We start from the raw sequence: 18,981 nt of genomic DNA, 5'->3' as shown, positions 1-18,981 counted from the left end.
ATGATACGTCAAAAGATCACAAATCGTATCTAATCGAAGACATTACTCTCAAAAATTTTAAAAATTTCCCTCGTTCCCCATAAATGGGGAAAACCTCAAAAAAAATTACAAATTTAAAAATCGCTATTTTTCGAAATTTTTTCAATTTTTTTTACTTAAAATTGCCATAACTTTTTTAAAAAGAACCAAATCAATATAATTTTTTATATAGATGCACGATTTCGTTACCTTTCATTTGGTATATTTTTTTTTATATCTGACTCTTTACCTGCCCACAGGGGAGGATTCNATATTACTCTCAAAAATTTTAAAAATTTCCCTCGTTCCCCGTAAATGGGGGAAACCTCAAAAAAAAAATTACAACTTTAAAAATCGCTATTTTTCGAAATTTTTTCAATTTTTTTTACTTAAAATTGCCATAACTTTTTTAAAAAGAACCAAATAAATATAATTTTTTATATAGATGCACGATTTCGTTACCTTTCATTTGGTATATATTTTTTATATCTGACTCTTTACCTGCCCACAGGGGAGGATTCAAAATGACAACTTTTTCACAAAAAATTAATTTTTTCAACTTAATTTTTGAAAATGTTCCGGAAAGTCTGACACTTTTATATATATTAAATTAAAGCTAATGTAATATACTTTATTATGGAAAAAAAAATTTGGACTTTATTTTGTCTTCATGGTGAAAATGGCTACCAAATGCTATTTTTGTGTGAATATTCTCGATTTTAATTTTTACATTTCTAACTTTATAATGTTATAACTTTTTGAAAAATGTATGGATTAATACAATTTTTTCATGAGATGTAGTATTTATATACATCTATCATTCGACATACTTTATTTTAATCTGGATATTAATAAGGAAATAGCAGATTATGTAGCTTTTGGAATAATCCACCAATTTTTTAAAACTAAACACTAACTAAAGATTTGTATCGAAGCATTTTTTTTTTGATAGTGATTTTAATCACTGTCAGATATCATTATAATTTATCCAACTAGCTACGTTACACTGTGCCGCGACCCACCTGTGCTGGGTTTTTCTTTTTAACTCAATGACACTTAATTTTATTTATGAATCTCTTATAATTAATAGGATTATAACAAATTTAATAGAACAATTTTCATAGATTTATGAAGTTTACTTAATCGTGTTGAAAAATTAGATCTTGATGAAATTAAAAATAAAAACATTTACGAAAATAACATCTTTAAGTCTATATAGTACTTTAGCTATAAATTTTGTTAGAGTTCAGTAGCATATTTAGGATTTTTTTATGTTAGGTTCAGATAATTTCTAGTACATAGAGTAGTTAGAAACATCATCTCTACATCATCTATCAACTGTATAATTTTATCATAATGCTCAGGTCCTAAGAACCGGAGACGTTTCTACAATTTGTGAGATCCAGAACATAAATAGTATCTGATATTTTCCGCATGAAGTTAATTCCACTACCATAAGTCGGTATCTCACTCATTTAAAAATACGTAAAGTATTTTTACCTATCAAATTTACCAGTACTTTACCTAACATATATTTATATATAAATAATTTATTTAGTTCTATATAACAGATTATTCGCTATAATAACAGAATCAATTCGGATTATGAATTGATCAAAATGAACTCAACTCTAGCTTATACTGCACAGGTATTTCTTACTTGATTTCATTATGCTATTAATAAATTGTCTAATAAAAATTTGAAATATATATGTAATATATATAAATCGATGTATTATAAGTGAAATTAAGATGTTTTAATGGGCGAGTGAAGGGCCCAAATGAAGTGTCTGAAGCGATTTTAAAATTTGTTAATTTGGATATTTTAAAAAATTTTTGTGTATAAAACTGTCATAACTTTTTTGAAAATAGACGAATCAAAACAAATTTTTCTATAAAGGTGTTTCATTTTCATTATGTGTATTTTTTCCCCTGAACCTTTGCCTGCTATTAGATGGGGATTGAAAATAGTAACTATTGAATTAAAAGTTAACCTTTACAATTTTAACTTTTGAAAATATTCTGGAAATACTTCGTACTTAATTTATATGTTTAATTAAAATTTATGTTACACACTATAAGTTGAAAAAAAAACTATCCCGATACCTTATCTACTATATGCAAATGGCTGCCGTAATTAAAAAAAATAGCATGTAGGATAGAGGGGAGCATTATCTTCCCGCTACAGTAATTTTATTTTAACGGATTGTTCAGTTCGAATGTGCATTATAAATGATATGCTACTGTAAGTTAATATATTTATCCTACTTTAATCTTTTTTAATATTATTGTTGTATAAAAATATACATTACATATTGAAATATGTATAAAATATTCTTTTAGCATGACATGTTAAAAGAAGATTCATTGTATCTATGATAATACTTATAAAATGTACTAAAATTATTTTAAGAAATATTCCTAAAAAATCTATTATAAAAAATTTTAAGTTGAGTAATATTAAAATAATAAATGTACATTATATTGTTGACATTTTGCATATGATTTTCTGGAAATATTTTGTAATCATTTATTTTAAAATATTCCATACTTTATATTTTCCTACTATTGTTAAAACATTGTAATCTTAATATTGTTATTCGACTATTTTGATAACTTAAAAACAATAATAAATGTACAATATTTCAATATAATGATATTTTATGATATGATTATCAGACTTCTATTTGGGTATCCAAGAATACATTATTTTTTGAACTCCGAATGGAATACTTTATAGAGAATTCATGAATAATAAATTATCAAATTAAAATTCAGGAAAATCTAAATCGACTAAAATAAATGGATCATTTTAATAAAATTTATATATTTAGTAGGAGGTAATAATACCTCTTACAAACAAACAATACTTTAAGTATACACATGTGGCTCATAAATTAAAATTGTTGAAAAATATAAAATAAGCTTCTTTGGTGAGTATAGATTGCTTAACTTATATGCCAATGAATATAAAAAAATATCCTAGTAAATATTGTAGTATGAAAGGTTAATTCGAATTAACAAAATTAAAAACAGATTTTCTATGTTGCGACCTTTGCAAGATCACTATATTGATAACCATAAAATTATAACACATCTCTCATATATTTTACATAATATCCTTTTTATATGTTGTTAGATACTAAAAATATCAATCTACATATTAAATAACAAATAGTATTTATATTCTATGAAAACTGCTTTATATATTGTTTTAATACACAAATTAACAATTAACAATACAAAATTTTCCACACAAGAAAGTACAGAATCCTAGTATTTAGCAGTGAACCAATTTAAAAAGTTAAGTATAATAACATTTTTCTAGTTTTTATTAGTAGATAATAAAAACTAGAAATTAAAGAAAAGGAAATATAAAAAAACCCAGCACAGGGGGGACGCGGCACAGTGGTGACGTGGCATAGTTGGATCAAGTATAATGATTAAAATCACTATCAAAAATAAACGCTTTGATGCAAATCTTTAGATAGTGTTTAATTTTAAAAAATTGGTGTATTATTCCAAAGGCTACATGATCTGCTAGTTCCTTATTAATATCTTGATTAAGATAAAGTATGTCGAACGAAAGAGGGATTATTAAAAAATATTATTTCTCATAAAAAAATTGTATTGATCCATACACTTAAAATCATTCATTTTTAATGTTTTCAAAGTATTTATTGACGAATTAAGTTTGATATGATAGGTTTCAATTACAAAATTAAATAATTTTACTTTGTAATTTAACAATTTTTTTACTCTATTTGTGTGTGCTACTACTAGACTATAATATTCCAAATTTGTTGGTAACATGTTGCTATATAAATCATTTCTAAAAAAAATTATTGTTAGTTTCTCCTGAATTAAGTAAATAATTAAAATTAATTAAGTTCTGAATATTTAAATTGCAAAATCTTTTTAAACACTAAAAGTTATTTGGAAATGATTAACGTTACTTCGATTTAAATTATCTATTACGATAAAAATGCAAAAAAATATTGAGCTATTCTGATAAATTTACTATAAATAGTATTTATAAAACTTCCTAACTGCATATTAATCTTAACGATACAATTTATTTAATTCTCATAAAATTTTCTATTCAATGATGTCAATTTAAACTTGCCAATTTTTATTTTTATAATATCTCCGTAAAAACTACAATATTATATTATTGAATATCAATTTCATACTAAATTTAATTACTATAATTATTATGTATTCATATATTATAATTATAAATCGGGATAAAGTTAAGGGAATAAGAGTTATGGTTGCTTTTGAAATAATCTACCAACCTCTTAAAATTAAACACTATCTACAGATTTGCATCGAAGCGTTTCTAATGATAGTGTTTTTAATCACTGTCAGATATCATCTATACGTGTCCCATCTATGCCTCGTCTACACTGTGCCGCGACCCCACTATGCTACCGTTTTTTTATCTTTAACTTTGTTAAAACTATTGAAATTTATGAAAAATTTTATTTATAACTTTTCTTAGCTTTATATCAAGATAATTATTTAACTATGCCTCACGCAATATTTTTAAAGGCATAACACACATCATAATTTTATTATTTTTTATAATTTTCAAAGAAAAATTGTTTCCATCTACTCTCTTTATAATATTATCAAATTAAGTTTTTTAAATGGAAACATATATGTTTAACTAACTTAAAATATTAAATGGTTCAGAACAACTTATAACACAGTATTTTAAAAATATTAGTAACTTTATACTAGAGTGAGACGAGTATTATCGTTTATAAAAGTCTTGGAAATAAAAATAAAAAACCCACACAGTCGTTATATTAGTGTGTTAATAATGTCTAAGGTACTGATTCAAAAGTTATTAATTAAAATCTAATTTTGTAATTTTTAAGTTAGTTAAACAAAAATGTTTGCCATTAAATAATTAAGTTAACTCATTTTTAAAGGAATATAGAGAAAATTTTTATTTGAAAGTTATGAAACATAGGATACTATTAACTTTACTATTTTATACTTTTAAAGATACTGTATGAAGTGTAAGAACATTTATAATTATGTTCTTACCAATTATATTACCCACGTTTTATTTCCATTTACTTAATTCGTAATACATAATAATTAGCATAGAGGGAGATGCTGATGTGACAATTCTACTCGTCTGTAGCCCGAAGCTACTGACGTCGAACTAACAAAGGGCAGTTGTGTTTGGGTGGCCGTTATAGACATAGTTTTCAATATTATTACTTTCGTCTTATTTATATAATTTATAACTTAACTTGTTTTATTCAACGACCCGTCTATCGCCAATTGTCATCATAGCCAACCAACTCCGTCTCACTTGGACATTAGTAACCAACTGTACTAGGATTCAGGTCAGTCGTATTGTACATTACATATAACTTATATTTACTGAACATCTAGAATATAACTTTATTTTGTCGTTGAAATAAAACAATACTCTAATTTTATTTAATAATCTATCCCCTGTAATTAAGGTACACAATTGCCTGTGTCTCCTTCAGGTAATTAAAACTCATTTAAGAAGATAGGGACGATATTTGGGCAGACGTCGGGTAGCTTCCGATCCTTGGTTTTGACGAATTAAACTTTTTAAATTTGACTATTAAACTAGTCCCCACAAAAGCGTAGTTAATCAATCATTACATAAAAAAATTCAGATTGTGTATCCTGTAAACGATAAAATATCTGATTAAACAATAAGTGATTTTTTCTTTTCAAGAAATATGCTCTAGATTATAATATCTTTTAAAAACAAAACACGATATTTTAAAATAATCTTGTACATTATTGAAAAATAATGGAGAGATTTCTATGTTTTATATTATATCAATAATTAAGAGTGACGTAGCACCAGGTATCTCACAAAATAGTTTAATTAGTATAGTAATTAATTTATTGAAATCTTTTTTTTCAAATTCAACTCTCGTTGAAAATGATCTGCCTAACAAGATTTTAGAATTATTAATGAATTAATCTTATTTCATAAAACAATATAAGAATAATTATATTTTTAACAAATAATTTGTAATTTAAGTATAGATTACCTAATTCAAATTTGTACAGTTTTAAACTTAAAACTATGAAAATAAATTAAGTATAAAATTAATTTTTAAAATTGATGAAGATTATAATGTATAAAATATAAATTATGCTGTCATTAATTTTCTATAATAATTAATTTTTTTCATTAAATTAAGAAAGGTAATCAAATATAGGCGATCGTTCAATCGTTGTTGTTGGTTTGTTGGATTTTATCACAGGCGCTTCAAAATGTGATAAATCTATATCCGCTAATAATGATCTTTTTGGTTCTTCATATCGTGATGGTAACAACATATCGGTTGGATCAACATTTGGTGTTATAGGCTCAGATTGTCCATTAATAAATGATAAATCTAAAGTCGCTGGAGATGGTTCACATAAATTCATGTATCGTGATGGTAAAATGTCGTCAGATGGCTCGACGTTAGTTGTTTTATTTGATGTAAGTGGTTTTAATTGTATTTTATTACTTGCTAAATTTACATTTGTTCCATACTTTTTGTTTGTAGAAAAGTATCGTAGCGGTTTTTTGTCATCAGATACCTTAAAGTTAGTTGTAAATGACTTATCTGATTCTAAAGGTTTATATGATACTTGATTACTCGGAAAATCTATGTCTTGAAAAAATGATCTACTAGGTGTAAAGTATTGAGATGGGTACACATCGTTAGAGAAGCTGAACTCTGTTGCAACTGATTTTTCCGATGTAGTGTGCTTAGATTGAAAATTTTCACGTGATACACCTACGTTTTCTAAAAATGGTTTACTTGGTATAAAATTCCGTGATTTTTCTTGATTGACGTCTGGTTTTTTAAATTTTAGATCAGATGGTGGTACAAATGCAGAAATCACCGGACCATTATTTGTTAAAATTTGTTTATTTGGCTTAAAGTATTTTGGTTGTTCTACGTTTTCTGATAGTTTAACGTTTGTGGGAATAAANATGTATTTTGGTTCAACGTTTTCTGATATTTTAACCTTTGTGGGAATAAATTTTTCCGATATACTTGGTTTTCTTTGTTCTTTATTACGCGATAAGTCTTCATTTAGTAAATATGGTTTATTTGCTGTAAAGTTTTGTGGTTTTACTTGATTTACAATAGGTTTGCTTAATTTTAAACCAGATGTTGGCGCAGTGAGAACAGTATTCGGTACTTTATTATGTGATAAATCTCTATTATCTAAAATTTGTTTGTTTTCTTTAAAATTCCTTGGTTGTTCAACGTTTTCAGATAGTTTTGGGTTCATTGAAAATGATCTAGTACGCGTATTGGATTTGTTATGTGATAAATTTACTAATTTCGGTTCACTTTCTATCGGTTTTTTATTATGAGACGTTGAAATTATGTTAGGGGTATAATTTTCTTTATTGTGTAGAGATTCTGATTCAAACCAGTCCATTTTTTTTTGTAGTTTTGAAATAAGCTATGATAAACGAAATTATGAATAATATTTTTATAATTGTTTAAAATAATTTCGAATCGGGTAAAATTGTAAATTTAAAAATTGATAGTTTTTACTTACTGATGGTTGGCTTTCTTCTGATAAAAGCGATAAAAATATATTTGAACATATTTTTACTTTTTTCATGCATTGATTTTTATTATTAAATTTATTACAAATATAATCACCAATATTGCTTGTGACTTGATCCGGAGTCATGGAATTGGTAAATATATGCACTTTGTAACTGTTTAACATTTCATTAAATGAATATTTGAATTTTCCTGTTAATTAAAGTAAATTTATTTTGATGTTTTTAATTGATGTCAACGTAAGAGTGTATGTTCAACATTTACCAGTATCTCCTGTAACTATAGATGCTAATTTGTGTTCATTCAAACAAACCATTAAACTAGACTTTGCTGCTCTTTTTTGTGGCAATTGTAATGCTTTTAAAGTTGATACAATTTTTGCAAATGTCTGTAATAAGAAATAATAAACAGTATTAGAATGCTAATATTTTATAAAAACTCCTGTGAAAAATAATACACTTTTGTTTTCCTCTATATTAATAAGACATTTTAACAATTAAAAATATTTTAATTTAAATAGTTGTATTTAAATAATTTAAGTATATTCAGTTACTAGTAGATGTCAATTTTTTTACTTACAAGGATTGAAAAAATGAAAAAAATGTTGCACTTCATTGTTTCTGTTTATGATATTTTCAAGTTACAATTATTGAATTTAATTTTTTTTTAATTTTAAATTACTTGAGTCGTATTATAAATAATTAAGAATTGTAAATTGCATATGATTTACTTTTTTTGTAACAGTGTTATTTTATATAATTTGTTGTTGAAATTACTTCATGAACTTATAAATTATAGCACATCGAAAACTTAAATATGGATTTAAAAACATGTTTTTACTGATTTCTTTACTGATGATTTCATAATTTATGTGTTTATTTGTTAGAATTAAAATCAAATAGTAAATAAATTATAAATTCCATTGCATACTTGTTATTCACATTATTCCTTTTTTTAGTCTAAAAATCTATTTATTTTTCAATTTTTTAATGAAATGAATACCCAAGAATAATTATTGACTTATAAATAAATTAAGTATTTAATACAAGGTGACCTACAAGTGTTATGTTATATTTTTTTCTAAACATTTTTAGACTAATAATGACTAAATTAATCTTGTTGAAAGAAATTATTAAAAATGTCTTTAAATTTTCAAGAAACTTTTAATGAATTTACAACGTATAAGCTGTCTTAATTATTATTTATTTTATTAAAATCTAGATCTATGTCTCGGTATTAACCTCTCCGCACTGAACTGAACTACACTACGATTCGATTAAGTTCGTTCTTTTACTTAAAACAAAAATTGATCTGATTCTAGTTGGTTTTAATAAAATTACTAGCCTTTTTTGTAGCTTTTTAAAAAAAATTATCGGTTTAATTCTAGTTTGTTCTCAAATTAAGAAAATGGACTATGATTATTATTCAAAAACTATAATATATTATTAATCACAATAAAATCCCACTCATAAAATATTTAAAAAAGGCATAATTTTTTAGTTGTAATCGAATTTCGATAGTGAACATTCTTAAAAATCACTAAAAGTTAGTACAATAGATCACACTCAATTTAAATTCTTTAAAATAGTGAACCACGTCATGACAAAATTTATAGAAATCCTGATTAACAGAATATAGTTTATTGTTTTCTTATAACTGACAATAATTAAATTTGTTATATGACTTCAAAATCTTTTTTGCAAATTTTAGACAAAATTGGTTTCTTTTATTGACTATAATTATGTCTAGACATTTAAAGCTGTTATGGCACTTCTAAAATACTACGACTTAAAACCGAGATTTTAAAAAATTACTCTATTGTTAATAAACAATTTTACATGTATAAGAGCCTTAGTACACCATATTGAATAAATTAAAATATAGTATGATACATTTAAAACAACGCCGTCACCGAACTTCATTTTTTTATTATCAAGGAAAGAAACAGTATTTGTTTATATATATTTGTAATTATTCATTTTTGATAAAATAATAGTTTAATTATTTAAAAAAATAAATAATAAAAATCCTAGCACAAGGGGGACGACGACAGTGGTGACGTGGCATAGTTGGATCAAGTATAATGATATCTGACAATGATAAAAATCACTATAAAAAAAAACGCTTCGATGCAAATCTTTAGATAGTGTTTAGTTTTAAAAAATTGGTGGATTATTCCAAAAGCTACATGATCTGATATTTCCTTATAAATATCTTGATTAAGATAAAGTATGACGAATGAAATATGTATATAAGTACTACTTTTCATGAAAAAATTTTATTGATCCATACATTTTTGAAAAAGTTATAGCATTTTAAAGTAAAGAATGTAAAATATGAAATCGAGAATTTACACACAACAATTGCATTCGGTATCCATTTTCACCATGAAGACAAAATAGAATCCAAATTTTTTTCTTCAATATTAAAGTACATTACATTAGCTTTAATTTAAAATATATATAAAAGTGTCAGACTTTCCGGAACACTTTCAAAAGTTAAGTTGAAAAAGTTGTCATTTTAAATCTCCCCTGTGGGCAGATAAAGGGTCAAATTTATAAAAAAAATATATCAAATAATAGTTAAAAACATCAAGCATCTATAAAAAAAAATTATTTTGATTTGTTCAATTTTGAAAAAGTTATGGCAGTTTAAGTAAAAAAATTGAAATATTACGAAAATTAGGGATTTTTAAATTTGTTTTTTTTTTTGAGATTTCCCCCATTTACGGGGAAGGAGGGATTTTTTTTCAATTTTTGAGGGTAATGCCTTTGACTAGATACAATTTGTGATCTTTTGACGTATCGTTGAAAGAAATCCGTTCGGTGAGAGCTGAGAAAAAGTGGTAACAGACACAAAAAAAAAAAACATCATAGTAAAACTAATACCTTCTCAGCTTCGCATCCTAGCTAATAAAATTAGGGACATATGCTTAACTTTTTAGAAAAGATAAGAATTATTTTATCTTGTATAACTCCATGTTTATTTATTTTTGGTTTTGTTATAAAATTAAATGCATCTTAGAAAATACTTACTGATGTAAAATAATATTCTAATAAAAAGTAAACGCCTATTCGAATATAATTTTAAAACAGAGGTAAATTTCTTATATTTATCTAATTAAAATATTATATATATATATATATATTTATATATATATATACTATGTTTAAATTTTTATACAATGATAAATAAAATTATTATACATATTTTTCATATATGTTTATTTCTAAGTAAACTAATTTATTTTATTATTTTAAGAACAATTTAAATGCTGATTATATTTGTTTTTAATTTAAGATCAAATACTAAATATTTTTTTTATAAATGTATGGTATTAAAATTAATATGTGAATTTCAACTAAGTTTTATTTTATCAGATTTAGTTTTCGTGTTTTGTAATGTTCCAGCTCGATCTTAAATTTATTTTAATTAATGTTTCTGTTTGATTTAGCATTATCTAAATTTTTGTTTAAACCAATCCAGATAATTTTTAGCTTCCATGCGAATCTGAGAAGGTATTAACTTTACTATGATGTGTTTTTTTTTGTGTCTGTTATCACTTTTTCTCAGCTCTCACCAAACGGATTTCTTTCAATGACACGTTAAAAGATTTTTATAAATCTGACTTTTTACCTGGTCACAGGGAGGGTTGGGTTTAAAATAACAACTTTCTTACAAAAAATTAATTTTTTCAACTTAACTTTTGAAAATGTTCCGGCAGGTCTGACACTTTTATATATATCTTAAATTAAAGCTTATGTCATTTACTTTGTAATGATAAAAAAAAATTTCGGACTTTATTTTATCTTCACGGTGAAAATGGCTACCGAATGCTATTATTGTGTGAAAATTCTCGATTTTATTTTTTACATTTTTAACTTTATAATGCTATGACATATTGAAAAGTGTATGGATCAACATTATTTTTTTATGAGAAATAATATTTTTTAATAATCCCTCTTTCGTTCGACATACTTTATCTTAATCAAGATATTAATAAGGAACTAGCAGATCATGTAGCTTTTGGAATAGTCCACCAATTTTTTAAAATTAAACAGTATCTAAAGATTTGCATCGAATCGTTTTTTTTTGATAGTGATTTTAATCACTGTCAGATATCATTATACTTGATCCATTTATGCCACGTCACCACTGTGCCACGACCCCCCTGTACTGGGTTTTTTTCTTTAATAATCATTATTTGAAATTTTTTATTTGGTTCGGTTCAATTATTATTTCATGTAATAGTTTTGTCTGGTCTTTTTATTATTAATTTTTCAGAACGGTTCGGTCTATGCTTTAAAAATTTGAACCAAACATAGATCTATTATAACCTATTTAAGTTTTAATATTATTTCTATTCTAGCGTTAAGGATGTACTTTCATGTAAGTTAACAATAAGTTTGTCTCACTAGTGAAAATAGTGGATGGATTTATTAAATTGGGGGGTTATCCTCCCAAATTAATTATTGTCTATTTGTTTTTTGGTGTATTTATGCTTTGTGGGGTGATAAATTATTAAATAACCTTCCTTGTCCATATCATACTTTAATTATGTTGTTAGTAGTCATAATATTTTTCTAGTAACGTAAGTACCATCTTCAATTCTATTTAGAGTTCACCATTATCCGTATTTATTTGTTCAATCCTTTAACAACTAAAAATTAAACCATTTAAATAATCGTACTTAAACCGAACGACTGATTACACAAATACTTTATAATTGTATAAAATAATTTGGACAATGAGAGTAAACCTGTATTTCATTTCAATTGACAAAAAACTTATTTTACAACACCCTGTTAAAAAAAGGTGATCTAATTTAACTTTTAAAGTTGTAAACATCTGCTGTTTGCTATTATTCTTTTATAATAATTTTATTTGTTGAACAAGGAGTGAAAAACAAACGTAGCTTGCCAATGAAATAAAATTAGTTTAAATGTTTGTGATTTTTAGATTTTATGACGTGTAGATACTAAAATATCCGGTAAATGGGAATAATGTATAATAAATTATTTTTAATTATCTAACTAGTATTGCTCATTTTTCTAAATTTAAATGTATGATAATATAATAATTAAATATAATTTAATATTAAAAAAAAGATAGAATGACGATGTTTATGAGATTATAATATAGAGTACATAATAAGTTACCCAGGGACATAAGTGTAAATTATTCATGGAGGATTTTGGATGCTTAATTCACCCCCAATTAATTTTGATATAATATTTGATCATTACATGCAAACAAATTTTTATCAGGAGGATGAACCTAAACCTACCACCTACTCTAGTGTAACCCAATTGGGTTAAAGATGAATATAATGTAACTTATTAGTTATAACACGACATGTTGTCTAAACTAAAATTATTAGTTCTTAAAGTAATTCAATAAGATTTTGAAGATAATTTAGTACTTTTTTCTAAAAATCGAATTAGTGTTAATTAGACTTGTCATTTCATCATAGATAAAGTACTATTTAATACTTTTTAATACGCATAAGCAATTACAAGTACTTATATTTTAATCATTATAGAAAAAAAAATATCATAATTTTTAGTTGTTATTTTGTATTAATTTTTTCAACTTAACTTTTGAAAATGTTCCGGCAGGTCTGACACTTTTATATATATCTTAAATTAAAGCTTATGTCATTTACTTTGTAATGATAAAAAAAAATTTCGGACTTTATTTTATTTTCACGGTGAAAATGGCTACCAAATGCTATTTTTGTGTGAAAAATCTCTATTTCATTTTTTATATTTTTAACTTTATAATGCTATAACTTATTGAAAAGTGTATGGATCAATATTATTTTTTTATGAGAAATAATATTTTTTAATAATCCCCCTTTCGTTCGACATAATTTATCTTAATAAACATATTAATAAGGAACTAGCAGATCATGTAGCTTTTGGAATAATACACCAATTTTTTAAAATTAAACACTATCTAAAGATTTGCATCGAAGCGTTTATTTTTGATAGTGATTTTAATCACTGTCAGATATCATTATACTTGAACCAACTATACCACGGCACCACTGTGCCGCGACCCCCGTGTGCTGGGTTTTTTTATAGCATAAATGCTAACAAAATATAAATATTTTAAATTTATATATATATATATATATATTTGGGTTTATTGTATATTTCATCGAATTCATTACAATTACGTAATATACACATATGTCTTAGACAAAACTTTTTATCAAACATTGTTAATTAAAAAAAAATATTTAATTTTAAAAGAGTAAAACTATGCAATTAAATAAAATCAAGCTAATTTGTACCAAAAATAATCCTTGAATACAGGACAAAAAATAATGAAAATGTTTCTATCTACAATATTTTAATAAATTACGATTGAAATGTTGACTCTGATTTTAATCTGACTATAGACTTTTTCTACCACACATAGTTTTTGAGGTAATTATTAATAAGTAATTTAATGATAACTAAAGAATAAAATCATTAAAAAATTTTTAAAAATATATATGTGAAATTTTGTCTAGTGTAATCGTTAAAAAAAAATATTTAAATTTGAGTTCAATGGGATTAAAAAAAAAATAGTTGTACTTACATTGTAACTATTTTTGGGTTAACAGCATAAATAAGAAATGTCTTCCAACTTTGTGAAGAATTCAAAACTACAATTTTGTTTATTTTTAAATGACCAATAACCAGAAAGAACGCAATTGTGAAAAAAAATTTTAATTAACTCAAAAATGTAGAAAAATTTCAATTTTATTTTTATTTTATTTTTAGTACATTTTTATATGATTTTGAAAAATAAATTTACAAATTTCTGTATTATTAGACGCTTAACACAATGATATAATTAATTTTACTGCGTGATGGTTACTCAATTAGTTATTTAACTAATTTTAAATAAAAAAAAAATATTTTGAAAGTTTTTTTGTTAATCATTTTGGAAAAAGAAGCCAACTAAATCGTGAAATAATTATTTTACGTAAAATCTAAATACAACAATGTATTAACATATTGTAGTAATATAATAATTATGAGATTACCCTAAAAATAGTTACAGTATAAAGTATGATTTCTGAAAAAATTCCCATAAAACTCAAATTTAAGTCTATAAAAACGGTTAATTTTTACATATAAGACTTAAATGTTGCACTAATATTTTTTAAATTATTAAGTAAATAAGAAGTGTAAAGAAAAATGATTTTTCAGATATTTTAAAGTATTTTATTGTTTAATATCATTGAATTACTAACTAATAATTATAACTTAATATATATAATTGTAATATAATATTTCAAACACTAAATGAAGTGAGAAAATTCTGAAGCCAAAATAGGAGCAGCGTTAAAATTTTAAAAAGAGTTGACCAAAATATTAGACAGCAAAATGATTATTTGATAGTACAAATAAATTATTCTTAACTGTAAATTTTAGGGATAATTTTCGAAAGTTAAATTGAAACCTATTATTAATTTTGTACTATTAAATGGAGCACAATTTAAATAAAATGTTGACTGTTTGACATGAGTATTGTATTATTTTTTTTTTGATGGTTATAATTTTTAGTTGCAAGCGAGTGATTTACGCAACATAGAAGAATTTTCGATATGGTAAAAATATAGTATCGTTAAACATTACCCCGTTTCTTACTTTCTTTAAATTTCTGAATGCTAACATATCTTAAAGTAATATTGCAACTATTGAGCTATTCGCTCACTTATAACTACAAGTTAACACAAAAAGAAATAAAAAATACTCGGATTGACCACTCGATATTTTAGTCCATTCTTCATTTAATAGTAAAAAAATAACAATAGGTTCCTATTTAACATTCGAATATTACCTTAAAAGTCTACCTTAAAGATTAATTTTTATTTAAATTTACAGTAAACAGTTGGATTTATAGAATAAATCATATTTTAATATGACATATTTATGAAAAATCATTATACTGGCCAACAAAAATGTTGCCAGTGTTAGGGATGTGAAGACTCATTTCTAAGTATATTAAGGTTGCTGATTCCAAAAACGATCTCAAAATAGCCTTATCAGTTCTTTTTTTTAAAGATAGAACTAATTTTGTAATTTTAAAAATGTGCAAGATTCTATAGTTGTAAAAACTGTCCAAGGTCAATTAATAGTATATCATATTCATAAGTACAGAAATGTAGAGTATAATACAATGCTAAAATTGCTAAAATTCAAATCATTTATTTTAAATTAGTTTTACATTGACGCAAGTGTAAAAAAAACTATTAATTTTTGACTAAAAAATTGCTAAATTCAAAGTTTAAAAAGCACTTAAAACTTATTGAATTTGTGTTCAAAGCTTACATAAAACATAAAACTGTGTCTTATTATGTCTGTATAATTATATAAATATTATTTATGGAAAAATCGAGATATTGATATTTTTTCACCGAATACGGTTCATATTTAAAGAGTACCTTCTTATGATATAACACTTAGATCTAAAAGAGAAATATACATCTCATCAGCCATTATTTCACATTAGAAGATTGGTAACATCTTTGGTTTGAGTATAGTGTCGACTCTAGTATAGTGTACGATTATGTACTTTTATTTTTTTATTAATATCGTTAAATTTTACTATACATAAATAACACTCAACAATATGATTTTTTGTTCTTTCCATAACTTCAGGACATTAAATTTAAAAGATTTTTTTCCCTTCATCTCATTGCTGCAATATGATTGGAAAATTTTACACTTGTCATATGAAATACAATGTTTATCTAAATAGTTCTACTTAATATCAAAATAAACAGAATATGCATGATTAATAGGGTCGCTAAATTATCTTCTATTTTCATCAAAATGCATTCATCGCAAGTAGAACAGAATGTATTTGGATCATTAAAAAAAATTCTACGCGAGGATGTCAAGAAAAATAAATTAAATTTCATCGTATTGTAGATAAAAAAGAGGTCATAATATTATAATAATAACATTTAATTTTAATTTTTAACGAATATTTTTAAATTTACTCTTATTAAATAAAAACTATATAGTAGATACTTTTTTTTATATAAAAGTTATAATACAAATTATAAGACACAGTTTTGTATATTTTTTATAAATGTTGAACAAAATTAAATAAATTAGAGCTTTTTAAACTTTGAATTTTGTGAAATTTTAGATAAAAATTAAACTGACAATTTTTTTTTATTGACCAGTGTTATTTAACAAAAAAAAAAGTTGACAGTATACTTAATAAACTACTCTGTGTATAAAAAGCAATATATGGTGGTAAACTATCAAAAAACTATTTAATTAAATTGTGCCCATGAAAGACTATTTTTACGCTGTTGAGAGTAATTGTCTTTGTGATAGTGTAGGGGAAACGTTGAGATGCGCTGCGATGATATACAGTGCAGCATATTTTTTGACACGTACAATAAGCTAAAATTTAATTCAATTTGTTTTTACAAAACAAAGTCATACTTATTATTCATAATTAATGTCTCAAATATTATAAAAAAATATTCATGAATTTTTTAATTTAAAGAAGGTATTGATCTGAGTAAAATTCTATGAGTCATTATTACTTAATGTTGCTTCATATTTTAAAAATAAAAATGCATATTCATATTTAGAATTATTTATGAGTCTGTTTTATACAAATAATTTTCAAATATGTTTTTGAATTTGAATTTCATAAAACATTATTTGAAAAAATATACATTTTAAAAGCTTTTTAGTAGATGACTAATAAAGAGCTAATAAAAAAAATTGCTATCATAGATTTAGATTTATGTGTAATTAGAGTTAACAATCAACGAGTTCACTCGTAGTNGTGTAAACAATCAACGAGTTTACTCGTAGTTTTCATAAATTTTCCATTGTGGCAAATGGGACATTAATGACTTCATACTACTGCCCTGCTTCCTTAAATAACACTCTTGCCTGTAAGACAATTTATTTTGAGAAAATAACAATTTTTAGATTTTTCTCTTTACTTATACCACAAAATATAATTTTGTGCCGAAATTCACTCAGTTGATGAGCCAAGTCAATTCTCTCTTTTTTAAGTGGCGTAAAAATGGCTAAATTTATTTCAGTGTTCTAAGCAACTAGATCCTAATATTAATTTTAATTTTCAAAAGTCTATCTAAAAAAATAAACAGAGACACAGTGGTAGAAAAACCGGACGAATTGTTTAGTGTAAAGATACACTAACATCGCTAAAACTTCGCACTCCGTGCTCGTAGACATAAAATAACCAATTTAGTGTTTGGTCCCGTGTAGATGATGCGTACAAATGTAGGCAATACATTGTTCAGAGTTTATTTTACAAAATATAAAAGAACGTAGAACTTTTTATCTGTTTCAGGAACTTCCACGGGTCGTCCTCATATTCCTCGGTGAATCAATGGGACGTGGGCTGAATAATGGNCACTCCGTGCTCGTAGACATAAAATAACCAATTTAGTGTTTGGTCCTCCCGCAGGGGAATCCGCAAGGATTACGGGCCTAACAACCCCGCGGACCCTAGTTATTTCAGTGGGGGTGGCAACACGTACCACTGCTCTTAGCCGGTCATGACTTTGGTTAGTTGGGACCGGTAGGCCTGGGCATACCTGCTTGCTAACAGCGAATAGGCCCCCCTAACCCAGCCATACCAAGTGAAAGGGTTGCTAACTTGTCACAGGGTAGTNTCAGTACGATTTGATTATGCTGGTTCTCGTATCGTCTGTGTGATGGTAGGGCATTCTGTAGGGTATCTTGATTCGTGTTATGGTTTATAACCATTTTAGAAAGAGACCGGTNGAGTTGCTAACTTGTCACAGGGTAGTTAACCGAAAGGTAAAGTGACCATTGGGATCCTCTATGGCACCTGGCGCACCATAGAGTATACAGCCTTATCACAGTATCGAGCTCTGCTGTGACGGACCTTTATTTCTCGACTTCTCGTGGGAACTATATGGACAAAAACATAGAAAAACCACAAAACAACGAACTTGTGACGATCAGGGATCCTACGGACAACCTGTCGGAACAAGATCGTGAACTGGCGACTCTTCGCAGAAGAATCGCCGAACTTGAAGGTCTCAATGCCAACAACGGGACACTTGGTGAACCGTCTACTAGCAAAGAGACAGCAACGTCAGNGAACCGTCTACTAGCAAAGAGACAGCAATGTCAGAAAATGTAGACCAGGAATCGCAAGATCAACTGGGAGCAGTAGCTGACAAAATCGAAGGTCTAAAACGTAGACCTGAGAAATTGAGCGGCAGTCAGAGGCGCAAGCTGAAGAGGAGCCGAGCAAACATGGAGGGGCAGAAGAACCTACCAAAGGAGGGAGACAAGGGAACCGATGACTTGAAAAAGTCAAAGGGAACCGAAGCTCAAAA

The 18,981-nt window shown here is 25.7% G+C and overlaps 1 protein-coding gene across 1 annotated transcript; it reads right to left on the bottom strand.

The window, feature by feature from the left end:
- Positions 1-6,225: 6,225 nt before the first annotated feature.
- LOC126896008 (uncharacterized) lies at positions 6,226-8,380 on the bottom strand. The gene is made up of 5 exons (XM_050668409.1): positions 8,190-8,380; positions 7,875-7,998; positions 7,600-7,802; positions 6,546-7,500; positions 6,226-6,437 (listed from the first exon to the last, which is right to left on the bottom strand). The coding sequence occupies exons 1-5, from the start codon at positions 8,223-8,225 to the stop codon at positions 6,226-6,228; spliced, it is 1,530 nt and encodes a 509-aa protein (XP_050524366.1). The 5' UTR covers positions 8,226-8,380.
- Positions 8,381-18,981: the final 10,601 nt, after the last annotated feature.

The sequence above is a fragment of the Daktulosphaira vitifoliae genome, unplaced genomic scaffold, assembly GCF_025091365.1.
Source record: "Daktulosphaira vitifoliae isolate Bord-2020 unplaced genomic scaffold, ASM2509136v1 Scaffold_1, whole genome shotgun sequence".
Lineage (NCBI taxonomy): Eukaryota > Metazoa > Arthropoda > Insecta > Hemiptera > Phylloxeridae > Daktulosphaira > Daktulosphaira vitifoliae.
This window is presented reverse-complemented; position numbering and strand designations above follow the sequence as displayed.